At 42.1% G+C, this 18,944-nt stretch overlaps 1 protein-coding gene across 2 annotated transcripts in view; it reads right to left on the bottom strand.

The window, feature by feature from the left end:
- ca16b (carbonic anhydrase XVI b) overlaps nucleotides 1–18,944 on the bottom strand; it is a 95,530-nt gene that overhangs the window by 5,276 nt on the left and 71,310 nt on the right. Inside the window, exons 9-24 of one of the 2 annotated variants that reach the window (XM_029431135.1) lie at nucleotides 15,835–16,019; nucleotides 11,882–11,990; nucleotides 11,729–11,778; nucleotides 10,858–11,626; nucleotides 9,763–9,901; nucleotides 7,978–8,016; nucleotides 6,895–6,986; nucleotides 4,819–4,910; nucleotides 3,431–3,527; nucleotides 3,249–3,331; nucleotides 2,758–2,892; nucleotides 2,528–2,662; nucleotides 1,819–1,991; nucleotides 1,539–1,674; nucleotides 824–970; nucleotides 297–390 (exon numbers count right to left, since the gene is read on the bottom strand). In XM_029431135.1, the coding sequence (XP_029286995.1) occupies nucleotides 297–390; nucleotides 824–970; nucleotides 1,539–1,674; nucleotides 1,819–1,991; nucleotides 2,528–2,662; nucleotides 2,758–2,892; nucleotides 3,249–3,331; nucleotides 3,431–3,527; nucleotides 4,819–4,910; nucleotides 6,895–6,986; nucleotides 7,978–8,016; nucleotides 9,763–9,901; nucleotides 10,858–11,626; nucleotides 11,729–11,778; nucleotides 11,882–11,990; nucleotides 15,835–16,019 (2,475 nt within the window). The remainder of the gene's footprint in view (nucleotides 1–296; nucleotides 391–823; nucleotides 971–1,538; nucleotides 1,675–1,818; nucleotides 1,992–2,527; nucleotides 2,663–2,757; nucleotides 2,893–3,248; nucleotides 3,332–3,430; nucleotides 3,528–4,818; nucleotides 4,911–6,894; nucleotides 6,987–7,977; nucleotides 8,017–9,762; nucleotides 9,902–10,857; nucleotides 11,627–11,728; nucleotides 11,779–11,881; nucleotides 11,991–15,834; nucleotides 16,020–18,944) is intronic. The other variant, XM_029431134.1, reaches the window with a different exon arrangement.

Below are 18,944 nucleotides of genomic sequence, written 5' to 3'. Positions count from 1 at the left end.
GAATTGTCTTTAATAATTTATGGACTGGAAAATAGGAAGCTGTAGAATACTACAGGAAATGCTCAAATGAAGGAAAAGTAACCGGCAGAGCAGATTTTATTGATAGGAAACGCTTTAAATACGGTCCGAATTCAAATTCTGCTGCAACCCCTCTGACTTTCTATTTAAACCCACTTTAACCAGCCCTCTGGACACCCCTGGGTGCACACTCCAGCGGCTTTACGTGTTCGACATGACCCCCGGTTCTCCAAAGCTCCATTGCAAGTGTGCTGTGGTAAGACAGATAAGATACTCACAAGGAACCACTGAGGAATTGCGGTTCTTCTCCTTGTTGCAGTCTTTGTGGGCACTAAAGCACTCCACAAAGCGCGCGTTGCACTGAGTCAACAGCTGGTGAGACAGAAAGCAAAGAGCATAACATCAGAAAAGCAGATTTAAGTCCAGAGAGTCACATAAAAATAAATCATGAAAAATAAACACAATGTTTGTTTTACACCCAAGATTAACATCAATTCTTTCACAGTAATAATGTGCACGTGAAGCCCGGGAGGAAGAGACTTTATGTGCCAGCAATTAGTCTCCCTCTCCTGATGTTGACTGAGCAGGAGCTTGATGAAACATTCATCAAGCTTTGCATAAGACAGCAGGAGCCAACATCAGAGACACTCTCAATCTATTCCTGCCTAGAGCTGGAAAAGCCACCGTGCATGATGCTATCAAGCTTCTGATCCAACGACCGCCTTGATTTCAGCTGGCCGCGCCACCGCAGACGGTGACAGCTCGTCTAAACGGACCCGTCAGACTCCCAGAAAGCTTTACTCACCCTGAACTGCTTCTCCAGCAGCGTGCGGCCTGTCGAGTTGGGCGTGAGGATGCTGTTGACATAACTGTGCAGCTGCCAGGCAGGCACCTCTGTCTCTCTGCTCATGATGGCCTCCATCAGAGCGTCGTGGATGAAAACATACTGCTCCTGAGGGGAGACGGAGAGTATTCAGACCAAAAGTGTGAAATGAATAAATACAGACACAAATAGAAAAAAATATTATAACCACGTGGAAAGATCCAACACATTTTTAAAACTCAGCTTGCTATCATTTCAATCAGCTTGTTATTGTAGCGATGCTTTTTTAACTCCAGCTGTTTCTCACAGGTCACAGGAAGTTATGTGCTTAGATGTTAACTTATTCAGATGGATCAATATATACATAATATATATTTAAAGTGCCAAAAGTAAATACTCAGAATCATATATATTATAGTATTGAATAATAATTCTGGATGCATTAATGTGTAAGCGTTACTTTAATGTTAAAGTTAGTGAAAGGGAAACAGAGCCCGTCTGTCAGCCAGTGTGAACATTAGTCTGTATGGTGTTAAAGTAGTGTTGAGTGTACAGTAGTTTGAAAAGTGTGACCTTAACCTGAGCCGAGAGTACCAAACTGAAACGCTTTAATAACTCCCCGTCCATCTTTAATCATAGATGACCTTTTTAATGTAATCCAGTTTCACAACATACGGGATGATTTCAGGTTTCTTACCTCAGTCTGAACTAGGTAGTTGCGTTGTGTGCGGATATGTTTGAGAAAATCCAGGACGCTGACTGTGCTTTTGTCCTTGATCTGCTGTAGCATGCTGTCAATGACGATGTATGTTCCCGTGCGCCCGACCCCAGCACTGAGAAGCAGAGCACAAAGCAATATGAGCATAATGGCAGGCCCATAGAGGGAGCTGTTAACCCAGTCAGCAAAGATGAGACTTTAGCACTCATAAGTGACACTCATTTAGGCCAAAAGCTCAGCACTACAGTAAGTACCGTACCTGCAGTGCACCAGGACAGGGCCCATGTCTGCAGCGCGAGCCGCTGATGAGCGGTTGATGAAGGTGAGGACAGGGAGGGTGTACTCTGGTACTCCCATGTCAGGCCACTGAGTGTAGTGATACTGCACCACGATGCGCTCATTTAGCTTCCCTTTTGGGTTCCCCTTCTGACCCTAGAACATGAGAGCAGACGTGTGACCCTGCTGAGAATACAATGCAGACTCTTCTCTCACGGTACGTGGAGGACATAGTACAGACGTAGCGAACACAGTGCTACAGTATATCTCGGCTGAGTGGACGTTAAAAACACAAAGGGGCCGCAACATTCAAACTCAGATGTGACTGAATGTTTTTAAATGTTGTAACTGTACATATGAAACTGTTGTGTAGCTAAATGAACGGAGTAAGGTCAAAGATTTTAAAGTTATGCCACTAAGTCTGAACACATATTTCTCCACGTATTTATATATTAATAAAACAAATCATGGAAGTTTAATACATCGCTTAAGCCCTAAAAATGTTATGCTGCAGCCTGTAGCTAAGACATTCCTTACATATTAATGGTGCAACCCAATTTAGAAAACCACTAGTTTAAATGCAGCTAAAGAAGTAACAGATTAGCAAACAGCTGCTGCAACCTGATCCATATTTAAAAAGTCAAATCTCATTCAAACCTAACAGATTTAAAAGGAGTATGACCTTTAGTTACCTTTTTAACTTTAGTGTTCCTTATAAGGAAACGCCGCAGTGTGTAGCAGGCGTGCACTTTAGTGCCTTTCAGCGTCACCACAATGTTTCCATACTGCTCGCTGTTCTCTGTCGGCCAGTACTGGTCACATTTCCTCTGAAGGACACAACGGATGATATAAAAAGTCTGAAATACAGTAAGGGGTTAGTTTTGAATTTTGACGTCTGCAAATGAAATTAAAGTAAACCTACTCTCCCTTTCTCCACCAGGTTGGTGATCATGATGATGATTCCCGTGTTCTGCTCCCAAACCATCCTCCAAAAGTCCTCGAATGTGGACTTGAGAGGACCCTGAGCTGCTATATAAGCTCTGGGCCGGTTGTAGCCCTGAACAAAGAGTGGTGGGATATATTTAGTGGTAAGATGCCATCAATATTTGATAAATTACCCAGTTATATCATAGCTGATATGAGTGGTTTACTGGCACAGGTAGGTCATGAAATCCACTCCTTTAGCTGACAGAAAATGTAAATATTTATACATTAATCAATATTCTTAAAATAGTTCTTTTATTGCTTTGTCTGTCGGTGTTATGAATTTGATACTTAAATCAATATTTTAAATCAAGAAGTCAACATTTAGCTCACACACACACAGGATCATGCAGGTGACTTTACAACCTTTCGAACACAACAAAGAACATCTAACCGGGACCTGCTGGTCACGCAGTCGGTAAAACTCACATCCACGTAGTTGGCATTGATGTAATCCGAATGTTTGGCATCTTTCCCCGCCAGAGCTCGTAATTTCACCCTGTTGTGGTCATCTAGGTTGTGGATTAATAAAAGGATGAAAACATCTTAGAAAAAACATCATTGGATTGTGCAGCAGTAGACGTCTCAATGAGATTTTACAGCCGACTCACAGGCCACAATGTTGATGTATCTGTTTTTGTGCTTGTTGTCGGGATGATTGGAGTGTTCTGAAGTGATTTTCAGGTCTGCTGTGGAGCGCTGGACCTCCTGGAGCGACAGAGATGGATGGTATTAAACAAGGAGTGAAGATGTATTGGCATTCACCTTCTTAACTGTTAACGGTTTAAATGCTTTCATAGAAAACTTCAGCTTTTCATTTCATTGCGAGTAAAACTTCATCCCTTTTAGTTTTTATGTATTTGTCTTTACAGGGAAACTTATGAGCCCCCATGAGTGAGGCGCTGAGGATAAACAGCAAAGCAGAACCTCAGGCAGAAATTCAGTGTCTTGGTCAAGGACGCTTCAAAAGAGCAGCTGCTCACTGCCACCGGGGCTTGAACCCAGGCCTCCAGTGAGACAGCCTTCATCTCCTCTTCTACACCACACTGCACCCACCCACCCCTAAAATACAACAATCATTTCAAACACGTCTTCATTGTGATGCGTTAGAAAATGATGCACACGAGCTTCACATCAAATGACCCCAATTAGGAGGAATCCTCTGGGGGCAAAGCTTTTGCCTCGTTTCTTAACCTGGTTACACGGAGAATGTGTTCCCATCCAGTCAACCTGCAGACAGTCCTTCTCTAATTAACCCCCGTCTCTCGTCATCCTTCTCTCAACCATCTGCTCAAAAACCCTGCGTACGAACGCACGCACAAAATAATCTCTAACCACTGTTCAGACGCAGGCCAATTTGCAGACAACACGTGCACAGTCGAGGGGGAGTTGAAGAGTGCTGAACAAGTCCATCGTCTATCTCACTTTACGTTTGTTAAGGCTGGTGTGAAATCTGTTATTGGAACTCGGTGCGGACCGAACAGCCACCCGGAGAGGGGAGTCTCGGGTTGCCTCCGAGCAGACTGTGGTTGGTGGTGCGAAAACAAAACACAACAACCACTGGATTCTAGGAAAGCGGATTATATTTTAGATCATTCAAAAGCTAAAAGTACTAATAAATTAATCTTCTGATCGTGAACTGTCAAGAATGCAAACCAGCCAATAAAGATTGAGTGAAATCCATGACGCTCATCATCAGTTGTTTCTTTACGAGCTCTTTGAAACACCAGAGAACATAAATACACAAGTAAGTCGCAGTAAAGTGCTGCATAACTTGCTATACTGCTGATGATGCAGGATGACGGCTGCGACTGTCCAATTATTGAGTTATTCCTCTGCATTAGTCCGTAATAAGTCAATGTGAACATGAAGCAGAGCAGAACTAAAAAAGGCAACAATGTATCAGGCCCGTATAAGCCCGACTCCAAAGTACGACCCACATTAGTTACACAGCAAGGCTTCACAGAGAATCATTAGTGAAGTGGTGTTGAAAGTGTACCTCAAACTCCTCAGAAAAACCTTGGAGGTTGTTCTTGTAGAGCTCCATGATGTGTTTGATAAACAGCTTAACGGGGATGGCCTCCATGTCGTCTGCAGGACAAACACACAACAGTTAGCAAAGTTCCCATTACTGTGTGTGTGTGTGAGAGAGAGAGAGAGAGAGAGAGAGAGAGAGAGAGAGAGAGAGAGAGAGAGAGAGAGAGAGAGAGAGAGAGAGAGAGTGAGAGTGAGAGAGAGAGAGACAGAGAGAGTGTGTGTGTGTGTGTGTGTGTGTGTGTGTGTGTGAGTGTGGCTTGTAGTGCATTATTAGGGTTTGTTTCTAGCCACCATATACTCTGAGAATGTGTGTATATGCGTGAGTGTGTTGGCAATACACATGTGGAAACCAATGCGCTTCATATTTTTTTCTGTAATTCTACCAGGCAGGAAATGTAAAAATGAAATGTGAAAAGAAAAGATCAGAAAAGAAAAGTCAATGTTGTGCCATTTAAACAGACTGAACTCATCTATCACAAATATCTAGATTTGGTATTTTGAGCATTTTATAGGCGGGAGCATCTGTCCCGTCAAATCAGCCCCAAATCACACATGAGGGATCTCTGATAAAAACGGGTCACCATCACACTGGGACAATGTGCAGGGGACCCAGCTGTCATTGCTGATGATAATAGCAAATGTCTTAACTAATACACCCTCGCAGCTGGGGCTTTAAGGGCTCTTACTTGCCTCAGTGGTTACAGCGTAAAAGGTGAATTCTGGATTGTTAATCTGTTCCATTTATCAAAATGTCCTCCCCTGTATTACTTTCAAGAGTCACTTATCAGTCTAATCAGTTCATCAGAATGGTTCTGGGTGAACTGTGGCTTTAAGAGCTGTACATTGAAGTGAAGTGAGGCTGATTAGGCCCGATTGTTCTTGACTGCATATAAAACTGTACCTAGTTATGTTCACATGTATGCTTGCACAGAACTGTGTGCAATATAAAGGCTTTCAACAGCAATCTCATGCTGTCATTTTTCACTTTAAACATTTACATGTCTACATTTCCATGGAGATAAAGCCTCTAAATTATATAAATTGAATTTTCTTGCACATTTTCAACTTCAATCAAGTACATGGGGTCAGTCAAGCTGAATGTGTGCAGTGTAAGAACATTGCCATAGTTAGAGTAGAAGAAAAAGAGAAGATCGAAATAAAAGGGGAACAAGAAAGAAAGGGATAATGAAGGGGGAAAAGCCTAATAAATGTAAAGTCAATAGTGGCATCAACTGTGCTCTTTAACGGTTATATCAAAGCCTTGAAATGTCCCCGAGCTTTAAGCAACTGTGAAAGTAAAGTCTGATATCGACTAGCTGCCACTGCGCTGCTGCCTGGGACATTAAAAAGGCAACAAAAAGCCAGTCACACAATCCCTACAGAGGCACTCTCAGAGTCATTTCACATGCAAATGGTCGGAAGCTGTGCAAATGTAGAGATAGAGGTGACAGAGAACACAGTTAATGAGGATAGGGGCTGTGTCAGCAGACATAGTTTCCTTTGTTATGTCTTTATTTCTAAATCCTTTTGTAAGGGGAAATAACATTATTTTATTCAACATTTATGTCAACCATTTATCCATAACTATTCTGACTGTTTATTTATTAGTTCACGCTGATTATTTTGCCTGTTTATTGCAATACTTTTATGTTGTATGTATCTATGTTAGCCATTTATCTTTTTCTATTTATCATTTTGCTTTTAGCGAATGGTTTCAGCTTCATTGCTTGCTAACTAGTGCGCACTCTTAAACACACTGTGTTCTGCTTCTATTATGGTTGACTTAATATGAGGATCTTTCTTTTTTTCTTCTTCCACAATTTGAATTTGAATTTTCTTTCCAATTTCTTGAGTTGACTACCCCCGGGGCTACACAAGTACCACACAAGTACCCTGTAATACAAGTACCCTTGGTTGGGAATCACCGATCTACAAAACTGCAACCAAACTGTCATAAATACACTTTGACAAATAATTATAGATATTTGAACATCGCATATATTGCATATACTTATAGAATCAATGAAATATGGCTTACCTGGTATCGGGATGATTGGTATATTCTCATTGGCCACCACCCGTGGAGAGCTGCTCTCCTCCACATAGAAGTGAGCTGTCTGGAAAAACCTCCTACAGGGACACAGAGAGAAGAACATTGAGATGCCACAGCAAAGTCTATAAGGGAGTCGTTATCCCATTGTTCTCAGATCCGGTCTGTCAACATCAGCGTTGAAGTTGAATAAAATGACACGGGAACGGCAGGAAAGTGCTAATGAAAACCCCAGAGTGAGTGGGACACAGCTGATCGCACACAGAGTCGTTGACGCCGAGTGGCTCCTGGAAACACAGTCTGAGCTGACTACAGGGAACAGGTAAACAACAGACAGCGACACACAGTGCAGCGCCAGATTTAGCTCTCTACTCAAACTGAAGACAACTAATCCAAACACAAGACTCTCTCTTCAGGGCAGCACACAGCACTTTCAAGATATCCCACTCCACTTTGAGGACAACAAAACTCAACTTAAGGCGTTGTTTTCTGGAGAAAGTGTGCAGGATTGATGCCAGCAGCTGCTGCTGCTGCTGCTCAATGCACAGATGTTCTCGTGAAAAACAAAGTTCTTTGTCGAGAGCAGATGAAACTTTTAACATTCATTACTTATCCATAGGTAATTCCTGTTCCAAAGCCAACGTTCCTCCCAAATTGTACAGTTTCAGGGTCCAAAGTTCACAGACTGATAAAGTGAAGGCAGCCGTGGTTTCAAGAGAATATATCTATTAGTTATGGGGATATTACAGGTTTGTAAAAAGATTCATTGGACCAAAATGTTCCACATTAAAAAGATTGTCCTTCCTGCATGGAGCAGAACAACTCTAACGTTAGTGAGATGTTATCTAACAAAAAGAATACATTTAAAACAATCTAGTTCCTCACTTTTAAGAAAACTCTTGAAAAAGCGAGACTGTGTGCAAGTGAGACATGTTTAAAGTCCTGAACACCTTGCACATCCTCTCCAGCCTCCACCCCCTCCTCCACATGCACACACATTATATACCAATACATGCAAAGAAAAGAGCCATGTTTCATCCCAGTGCCAGCATGTCCAAGGTTTAATCCTACCTGTACTTGATGCAGAGGAGAGAGCAGATGCTTGTCATTCTTTAAGAGAGAGATATAGAAAAGCAAAGAGAGAAAGATAAAAATGATAAACTGTATTTAAAAGATATAAAAAAGAGAGAGGGAGAGAGAGAGAGAGAGAGAGAGAGAGAGAGAGAGAGAGAGAGAGAGAGAAAGAGAAAGAGAGAAAGACTGAAAGGGGAGGGTGAAAAACAAAAAGGGAGGAGAGCCCGCTACCCCCTGGCTTGCGTCACAGCCTCCCAATCCAATGGCTCCCTGTGGGTGCAGATGTGGTGCGTCTAACTAACCAGCATAGTCTACACCTCCTCCCTGATTCCCTCCCATGATCTCAGAAGAATAGTTTGCATTAGGGAAATGCAAACTGGGATTAAATAGACTTTCTGAATTGATGCCAGTGGAAAGAGGCAACCCATTCAACCCTGGCATCAGCAGCACTGAATCGCTGAAACGCAATTCTTATTTTCCTTTATTTGTCTCAGTTGAACATCTGTGAGTTCTTAACAAACACCTCAGAGGCTTCCAGATGTGTTCTGTAAACCCAGCAATTAATTACATTGTAGACATAACCTAAGACTATCTGCCAACATGAACAAGCTAAAAATAAGACGAAGGGTATTACACTTCAAAAGATGGTCCAACTCATGACATATATTTTAAATAAACATCTGAAATGAAATAGATGGAGATATTATGTTGCTCATGATTAAAACATCTGTGAATTACGCCGAGAGCGTGAAGAAGGAAGAGAGTGCGAATGGGTTGATTTCATCTTGGTCTTTTCCCCAGGGGGACGCAGGCATTGTCTGTGAACTGTCAGCGTTGTCACAACAACAGCTGTGACGGCCATTTCTAACCTCAAAACTTGCCCCGCTCCTCTAATCAAATGCCACGACTCTCAGTAATGGAGAGTTTACACTACGCGACTTTCCATCTACCGACTGGATCGGATTTTTAAAATCACTTCTATGGAGCCAATAACCAGGCTGTTATTTATATCTCGCTCTTATATTATATGACTCCACAACATGCCACAGTAAGGTGTTGTTGTCCCATAAATATTTGCTGCAGCGATCTCACACTTTTTGTCCTGGTAAAAATAATTTATAAAATGCATCTAACACATTTCAAGTATTAACAAAAATAAATCTCAGGCTGTAAAATAAACAAAATCCTACCCGACTTGAAGCAGACAGCGATTATGCATGGGACCAGCCGAGGAAATGGTCCATGGTGCTATTTGTAACTCATTAACCATGCCACATGTGCCAGTGGCCTGGCCTGTGTAATTACTGAAGGCTCCAATAGCGTGGCTGGAAATTAGCCCAGCAGATGAAGACACAGCTGGGACCCCTTCCTGGCTCTGCAGGACCTTCAGCTCTCTTGACCCTCAGCCAGGTGGGTGATGGGCCGGATGTACGACAAGCAGGCATGAATGTACTGTCTCTCTACCAGACTGTTTGAAATTGATGCACACTCATACAGACGTGCATAACACGGACACAACTCCGAACTAGACGCCGTCTAAATGTGGAGCAGACCGACTGGAAAATCCAGACAAGTATGCAGGCGTGTCACTTAACCCGAAATGTGAGATTTATGGGGGGGGGGGGGGTCAGTGTGGGTGAGGGGCAGCTAGATTTTCAACCCCCCGAGGGAGAAATCAGTGATACCCTTATAAAGAGGAGGCATTTCTGTGTATAAGGCCATTTGACTTTTTTTAGATAAAAAATGTCCCATGTGGAATGAGGTGAGACGTATTGAACTCACCTCCAGTAGATCATCACAATCAGCAGCATGATGAGGCAGAGCAGAGTGAGAGCAGACACCACCACCAAGGGGACGATCCACACCATCCTGCCCATCCCCGGGTGAGGGGTTCGGGTCACATTGGACAAGATAGTCGTGTCTGGAATGTAAACGTATGCGCATAAATACATGCCTAAAATATATTCTACTGAATTACATCATCACATTGTGCCTTTGTGTGGGAGGTTTATGAAATGACAGCATGTTTGAAATGATTGTGAGGGGGGAAATGTTTTTGTTTGTAAAATGAGATAATCTTGGTGTTGATGTGTTGCTTTTTGGGCCCTTTTATTCTGTGTCTCCAGGTCTGATCCACGAGGGGAGGGGTGTAATAGCATGCAGTGCCGTCTGCCAAAGTGTCTGTTTTGATGCCACCACTGGGAGTCAGAAACGTTCTAGTTCTACACCGAGGGGCTTTAATCTTCATTCAATATATACATCTAATGTCAACCTGTGCCTGGTCTGAGCTTAATATTGATCTTAGTTAAGAATACACCTTTCTATCACGGTAAGACACATACAATAACCCCATAATGAGACACTTTCAACAGCAGGGAAGAAAAGAAGAACATTTAACACTGATCATGATAAAACCGGGCAGTAAAATCATTTCAGGCTTTACTTTGGGCCAAAAGTGTAGCATGAATCCTGATTAAAGCTTTCAATCAATGTTATCGAGACCAACATAAAAACATTATGGAGGGTAAAAAAATCAGGCAAAAAAATCTTCAACAATCTCAAACACTTTCAAAATAGGCTTCAAGGGATTCCTGGAGGCAGAACCCCTATGGCAGACTGCCTTCAGGCCTACAAGCCTGGAGCTTTGTCTTTGACTGAAACGTTAACTGCTGTAGTCACTTTCTTAAATCAATGTATTTGTTATCCTACATTGGGCTCCCTAACTGTTTGTAGTCGACTACAGAATTCTGCCTTGCGTTGTAGGATGGCAACAGGAGAACGCGCTTTACTGAGAATTCAAAAGGAGATGAGTCTGTTTGGGAGGGGACATCAAACACTACTGTCTCATATCTGTGTGGGAGAGAGAGGTTCGCTCACCAGTGTGGACGGAGAAAGGCCAGAGACTCTTGCCATCACTGATTTTTGGAGTCAGTGTGGAGCTCTGTGGAATCTGCATCTCCGCGGTGTCATTACGAGGCTCCTGAGTGGAGACTTCATTTACATCCGTGGGATTCTTCTCTACGTTGACCAACTCATCGCCACCGGTGCTCGTGGGTACTGTGGGTACTGTGGGTACTGTGGGTACTGTGGTGCCTTTGGCTGTAGGTTGCCCTTCTCCTTTCTCTTTGGCTGTGGATGCGGGGGTGGGGATTAAAGGCTCTTTGGCCACAGTGCTGTTCGCTTGCTTTTCCTCATTATCAGGTGGATTCTTGTTCTTTTTCTTCTTGTCATCCTCTCCCTCCTCCTGCTCTCCTTCTCTCTCCCCCTCCTTCTCCTCCTCCTCACCCTCACTTGCAGCCTGTTTCTCCTCAGACTGGGTGTCTGCGTCGGAGCCCTGGGGCGCCGCCTGCTCGGTGCTGGACTTTGCAGGTGAGACGGATGGACGGGTGGGATTCTGCGTGGCTTGGGGCGCTTGTGTGGGCCAAACAGAGCTGGGCAGAGAAGAGATGACCCCTCCGCCTACGCCCAGGCCTGCCAGCAAGGTGCTCGTCACCACCGACGCCACCGTGGCCTGGCTGCCACTAGACGAGGGGCCCATCCCCGTTGCCATGGAGACAATGGAGAAGTGGATGCCAGAGGACGTCCAAGTGGAGGAACCGGAGCTGATGGGAGCCATGTCAGCCGACGACGCTGGAGAAATTGTGGGCTGACGGAGACAGGCAGAGGGAAAGAGATTATCCAACAGAACCACATGAATGTTACTAACATACAAAACTAAATGTGCACTGCCATCTTCTGGTCAACTCACCATGCCCGTCTTCACAATACGAGACCCTTCAAATATTCTTGTGGTATTAGCTGAGAAACAAAAGAGAAAGCAAGCATTTAGAATAACCATTTCATTTGTTTCTTATTTAAGAATACATCATGACTTGATCGCTGGAGGGTTTTGGCCACGTACCTCTGAACAGCAGCGTTTGACTGAAATCGCTGCGCAGGTCATGCTGACACACCGCCTGCACTCTGAACAGGTACAGGACGTCAGGGGACACATTAGTGATGACGGCTTTCTGCAAGGGAAAAGACGCACGTACGTACGGATTTAAGAACACTTGCAAACATGTTGTAAATGACGTTTGAATGTGTGGATGGATGAAAATACATTTCAAACGTCAACAGTGTATTAGGCAGTCCGACGCAGTTTAAAACCTCATTTCCTGCCTAATTTAATTGTGTTTTGCACTTTGCAGATGACTTTACTTATATTAAAATGGCCCTCAGAACATTGCCTCTAGTGTTGGAGAGCTAGTAGTTTGGAAACATTATTCAGACAAAAAGGTTTCCAGAGATGGAAATGGAAGTGTGCAAAATAAGAAAGGGTGACGGCAGGGAGAGAATACCGGCAGTAAAGCCACTGATCTCCTGTATTAATACACTGTAGCACTTCATGGACACAATAATCGTTCCTACACTCACAACAACAACATACACGTACAAAGCTCTTAACACAACACACATATATTATAGGAACAACAACAAACAAATCATTCATATTAATCCATTCTTTGAAAATCTGTCGGATAATTGTTAAATAAAGTCGACAAACAGGTTCCACCGGTCAAACGTGTTGAAGAAAAGATAAACTACGAATATTTGGTTTCTAAAATGTGTTTATTTCCCACAAAATAGTTCACAGCGAGTAAAACAAATCTACTCTTCCTCTCTCAGGATGTACGTTATGAATACGCAAATATTGTTCCGTGTGATTGCTAAACACAAGGTGTCTCTGACTGATTCACTGAGATGCCCCGTCCTCAGTTTGAGTGTTTATGTAATATTTTGGACATGAAATTGCTTCCAAACTAGTTGCAATTTCACAAAATCATCTAGAATGTGAAAACATCTTTTTAGTCTCAAACTGCACAAAGATTATCCTGCACAGTGAAGGGTTAACATCCAAGTGAAGCAAGCAAAACACATGTGGAAGGTTTTATTAATAGCTAGTGCATTAGCTAGTTTCTATGCATTAAAGCAAGTTTGGGATTTTTGTTTAGTTTTGAATTTAATTTTAGTTTAGTTACTTTTCAGTGTGTTTCAGTTTGTAAATATTTAGTTTTCTTTTGTTTTTGTAATGTCCAGGTATAATGTCTCAGAAGCATGTAGCTACATATACAGTGGATATAAAGAGTCTACACACACTTATGAAATTGCAGGTTTTTGAAACGTAAAGACAGAAATAACAACAACGTACATTTCAAACTTGTTCCATCTTTAATGTGATCTTAGAACAAACAAAAATCCAGAAAAAAATCAAAAATAAAATTATTACGACATTTTTTAATTTAAAAAAAAAAAAACACAACACCCCGATTGCATAAGTCTGTACACCCCACCCAACTAATACTTTGTGGAAGCACCTTTTGCATTTATTACAGCAGCAAGTCTTTGTGTCTAAGTCTCTATTAGCTTTGCACATCGAGACTTGTGTACGGCTCTCTTTAGGTCGTTCCACATGTTTTCGATGGGATGGAGGTCCGGGCTCTGACTGGGACATTCCAAGACTTTGACTTTCCTTTTCTGAAGCCACGCCTTGGTCGACTTGGACGTGTGCTTTGGGTCATTATAATGTTGGAATGTGAAATTCCTCTTCATCTTCAGCTTTCTGATGGAGGACAGCAGGCTTTGTGACAGAATATATTGATATTCATTATCCCCTGACCCAGCTGAAGAGAAGCAGCCCCAAAGCATGATGCCACCACCACCACGCTTCACAGGCGGTACGCTGTTCCTTGGACGATGAGCTGTATTGGCTTTTAGAATTAAAGCTGAAAAAGTTCAACCTTTGTCTCGTCAGACCACAACACATCTTCCCACATGGTTTGGGGTGACTCAAAGAAAGGGTTCCCGTCTTGCCACCCTACCCCATCGCCTCAGACATGTGCAGAATAAGGGAGATGGTGGTCCCATGCAAGGAGGGACCAGTACCTGCCAAACATTCCTGTAGTTCCTTTAATGTTGCCGTGGGCCTCTTGGTCGCCTCCCTGATAAGTTTTCTCCTCGTCCTCTCATCAACTTTGGAGAGTCGTCCTGATCTTTGCAATGTCTCTGTGGTGCCACATCTTCTCCACTTATTGATGATAGTTTTGACAGTGCTCCACGGTACATGCAATGCCTTCGATATTCTTTTATATCCCTCTCCTGATTTGTACTTTTCAATAATTACATCTGGCAGTTTCTTTGGTAACTCTTTGCGGTCCATGGCTCTGCCAGTAGGATGCAACAACAAACATTCAAGCAAATACTTCAGCAACAGCTGACTTTACTCTGCTTTTAATCAGAATCACTGTCATTGATGGCAGGTGTATGCTATTTACCTACAGGCATGATTTTGAATGTGATTAAATGACTTTGAACACAACTAGAGCTCCCATTATGAAAGGGTGTGCAGACTTATGCAATCAGGGTGTTGTGGTTATTTAAAAATGTCCTAATCATTTTTTCTTTCTGGCTTTTTGTTGGAATGGAACAAGTCTGACATTTATGTTGTTGTTATTTCTGTCTTTACATTTCAAAAACCTGCAATTTCATAAGGGTGTGCAGACTTTTTATATCCACTGTACACACCAGATGCGTGGTGGGAGGACTGTGTACAAATGGCCACAATGTTTACATTTTTGGATTTGAGAATCAACTCGAGTACTCTTTCAAATCCATTCCATTTCTGAAGTTCAACGTCACGAGAGGTGACTGGAATTTATGCTGAGTCCTTTTTTCGATACCGATATATTATATATTAGTTTAATTCTTTCTTAAAGTATATTGTTTTTATTTAGTTTCAGTCTATGACTGCTAAATTAGTTATATTTTGAGATATTAATCCTGCTCCAAACAAGCAGTAAAAGTCACTAGTGCAGCAACATTGCATGATCCCTCACCAGCTTCCCATGACGATGACTGCTGTGTTTACTGGAACGCGTGCTGGAGGTAGTACTGCCACAAGGGAACTGATCCCAAGTCTCTGAACCAGTGGGTGAGTTCACTGCACTGTTTATATCTAAAGAGGCAGTCATGTAGACTTTCAAGACAGCTGGGGGTCAGTAGGCTTTAAAGGAGATGCACAGCTGGGTGCTGGATTTTCCTCAAATAGAAGGATATGTAACCAGGGAAAAGAATCTGCAGTGTGGAAAAAGAACAGCCCTGTAGGTGTAACCTCCTGCAAGGGGAGGATACATTTCTGTGGAGATAGTGGATGTGCAGTTTGATAGATACAGGAAGGAATGAAGTGCTAACTCAATGTTTAAGGCACACAAGCAGAATTGTGAGATCAGAATACATAAAAAAAACTTGACAAACACTGAGATGTGAAGAACTACACTTGCACAGTTGCCTGCGTCGGTTGCTAAAAGACGACAGCTTTTGTTCAAAGAGCTGCCTTTCAATGTCTGGAAACAGAACGGATTAAAAAGTTTTCAAAATGTTCAAATAAAAATCTATATTATTTGCTTTACATTGTTGATTTACTTTTTGCTACAAGTTATCTTTGAGCCTATAATGTGCTGACCTGCATTACAGACGAACATGGAACATGATTAAACACATTACATTTGTATTAGTTAGACTTCAGTCAGTGTGTGCTACAGTGCTACGTCTACTCATAGGCAGGGAAGTGACAGAGGATAGTCTGGGCCCTCATATCAAGCAACAGCCCCATGCAGAGTGCATCACATCCTGTCTCCTCCACACCCTGACCAGTCACCCTCTGATCCTGCCAGATACATCAGAGGCTCTGCTAATCAGTCAGAGCCGTTCAAACCACACCCATGAAGACAATTCGGAAAAATTGTTTTGGTCTGGTATGAACAGTTGCTAGTGGCAGCTAATAATAATAATAATAATAATAATAATAATACACACCATGCTCTGGTCCCCAGTCTTGGTGAAGGTCTTTTCGTCAGCAACATCCCGTTTCACCCAGCTGTAGGAGACCATGTAACTGGTGATGGGTGGGTGGTAGACGGTCAGAGGGCGCACCCACGTCACCATCAAAGCAGTCTGGTTCAGAGGCTGGATCTTCATGCTCACTGGGGCACTGCTGCACACTGTAAGACGGGAAAGTAGAGGCGAGTAGGATAAAGAAGCAGCATGTAAGGCAAAAAAGAAACGCAAGCAAATGTCACTTTTTCACTGTCTTTTGAAAGACTGTGTTGGGGAAACTGCTTGACCACATGTAATTGTGTCTGTCTATGCGTGTGGGCAGAATGCAGGTTGCCTTTTAACAAGCCTATTATTACTGTCTGCTGCTGACTTGACTTGAAGGCATTTATACTTAAGGAAACTAAAGGGTGCAAGATAATACAGACATTCAAAATAAAAACTCCTGAAGGCTTGCGTGGGGTCAAATCGAGTCTCAGTGCAGATTGTTATTCTGGACATTTTTCCTTCCACAACACTGCAAGAGATTCTAGGGAGAATACCAAACCGCTGGATGTAGTGCTAAACATGTGTTACAGATAAAAAGCGCAGCTTCCTGCCCATACGTAATTTGCAAGTTCCTGTCTGTGCAACTTTAAACAGGATGCATGAGGAGAAAGAAAGTAAAGCTGTAAGTCGGCCTCAAGGTGGCAGTGTAGGCTGCAGCACGGATATTTACACAGGGATCCGTCAGTATGAGTGAGGGACAATCTGGACATGCTTCTCAGCACATCAGGGCAACAGCAATCAGGAACCAGTGTCAGCTGATTATGTGCACACAGGGTTTCTGTCAAATTGAAATTGTCACCACAGTTTTTTCCCATTTACATAGTGAAGCTATGTATGGTGCAAATTATGCACCATGACATGTGAAAGGGAGACGGAGTGGGAGGAAATCAGTCAGATGTACACAGGGGGGGGGAAACACACACGCACACACACACACACACACAATAGCAAGAATATCTTGGGGTGTTGATGAGGTGTGACAGGTGTGAAATGCATTATAACCCGTTGGATGTTCGTTGTCAACTTCAGTAGCTCAAAAACAGCCATTTAATAACAGCTGAAGACATCATCATGGTTCTACTGCCTGCATCATTACCGTCATGTCAGCCATCCTCCTCCTCACCAAGAACAGTAGTGCACTGGCAACACTGAAGTTGACAGCAGGTGTAGATCTTCAAGATAAATATCTCATCAACACCTATTTGGCACCTTAAACTACAACACTGTTGTAATTCATGTATATTTGTTAAATCTTTTTAAAATTTGTTCACATTAATTAACTTTTCCTACATGTGGTTTACTGATGAAATGACATGGCATCTCTGTATTAATTACAAAATACATTCAGCCGAGGTGGTTTTTTTCATTTTATAAAAACCTTTTAATATAATGTATAATGAATATGTGCTCCTCCTGTGTGCACATCGTGTCACTTTATCTCAGGTTCAACTGAAAAGAACAACTTCAACTGAGACACGGTATTAATCCAATGAATAGTTCAGAATGTTTCATCAATGGCACAATTACTTAACATGCTAGTGGCTTTAGAAAAAAAACATCCTATTCATTTTTCTGTGAATAGATTCACTGTAACATCGCCTTCATAGTGGTTTCAGCTCAGTCTGCAATGCCTCTCAAAACACAAATCTTTCTCTGGCGGATTCAACAATAAAGGGGATGAATTGACAGTTGTCCAGTGCTTATCTCCTCTCAAGGCTCTACAATATCTTTATAGAGGCTGTGTGCGAAAAAAACCAATAATTCCATTGAATAAATAAATAAATCTGGTTTGAACCTAAATTATTTTCTGAACTTTGCAGGGATGATAAGTTATGCATGTCATCTGAGGGCTACATACCAACAGGCACAACTGCAGTACTATTGCATCACAATTAGAGACTCTTGCTGCAGCTAGCACCATACTCTTAACACTGACCAACAACATTACAGTATTAGACTCTGTTGACAATGTTGTTAGTCAACGGAGAGAAGATAAACTGGTAAGCAGTTAGACAACCGATTGTTGTCATCCTCAAGCAAACATGTCGAACATTCTTTGTGTTTAGTTTATGCAATGTAAGTATTTGCTGCTTTTCTCCGTTTTATCAAATTGTATGGTATTCGGTATACCATACAACGGTATTCAATGCTCTCTAAGTCGGCCAAAACAAGCCTCTACTGATATGTTATAGACAAAACAATTATTCAACAAAAACAAATAAGCAGCAGAGTAAGTTATAATTAAAATAAAAGTCATTTGCAGTCCAATGGACCATATCACCATTAACCAACAGAGGTACGCTAAATCTGGTCGGAGAATAAAGGATTGCGTGCACAGGGTGATGGCTTGTTTTTGCAGTTGTATACAAATCAAATCAAATTTATTTATACAGCCCAATATCACAAATTATACATTTGTCTCAGTGTGCTTTACAGACTGTACAGGTTACGACACCCTCTGTCCTTAGACCCTCGCACCGCACAAAGAAAAACTTCCTAAAAGAAACCCCAAAATTAAAGGGGGAAAAATGGACGAAACCTCAGGGAGAGCAACTGAGGAGGGATCCCTCTCCCAGGACGGACAGACGTGCGATAGATGACGTGTGTACAGTAAAAATGCATCATATATATATATATATATATATATATATATATATATATATATATATATATATATATATATATATATATATATATATATATATATATATATATATATACATATACACAATGAATGTACCCAACATAAACTAATCTTCAACCTGTATGTTGCATCTGAAGCTATGCATCTCTAATGGCCAGACAACTTTCATGGCTGTAAAAGCCACAGTGATAGAACATTCAGTCAAGGTAAGGACCTGGCTCTCTCAACATTTACAAGCAAAGCCATTATTTACTGTGCGCAGATAAATATCCCAGTTTACACAACCTTCACAGATGCCACTCCTGAAGATAAGACTGACAGCGTTTACTCCCAGCACCTCCTGTTAAGTATGGATTCTTACAATTTAGCACAGTGCAATAGAAATGCGAGCGAGACACAA

The sequence above is a fragment of the Cottoperca gobio genome, chromosome 5, assembly GCF_900634415.1.
Source record: "Cottoperca gobio chromosome 5, fCotGob3.1, whole genome shotgun sequence".
Taxonomy (NCBI): Eukaryota; Metazoa; Chordata; class Actinopteri; order Perciformes; family Bovichtidae; genus Cottoperca; species Cottoperca gobio.
Note: the sequence above shows the minus strand (reverse complement) of the source record. Positions and strands in the feature narration are given on the sequence as shown.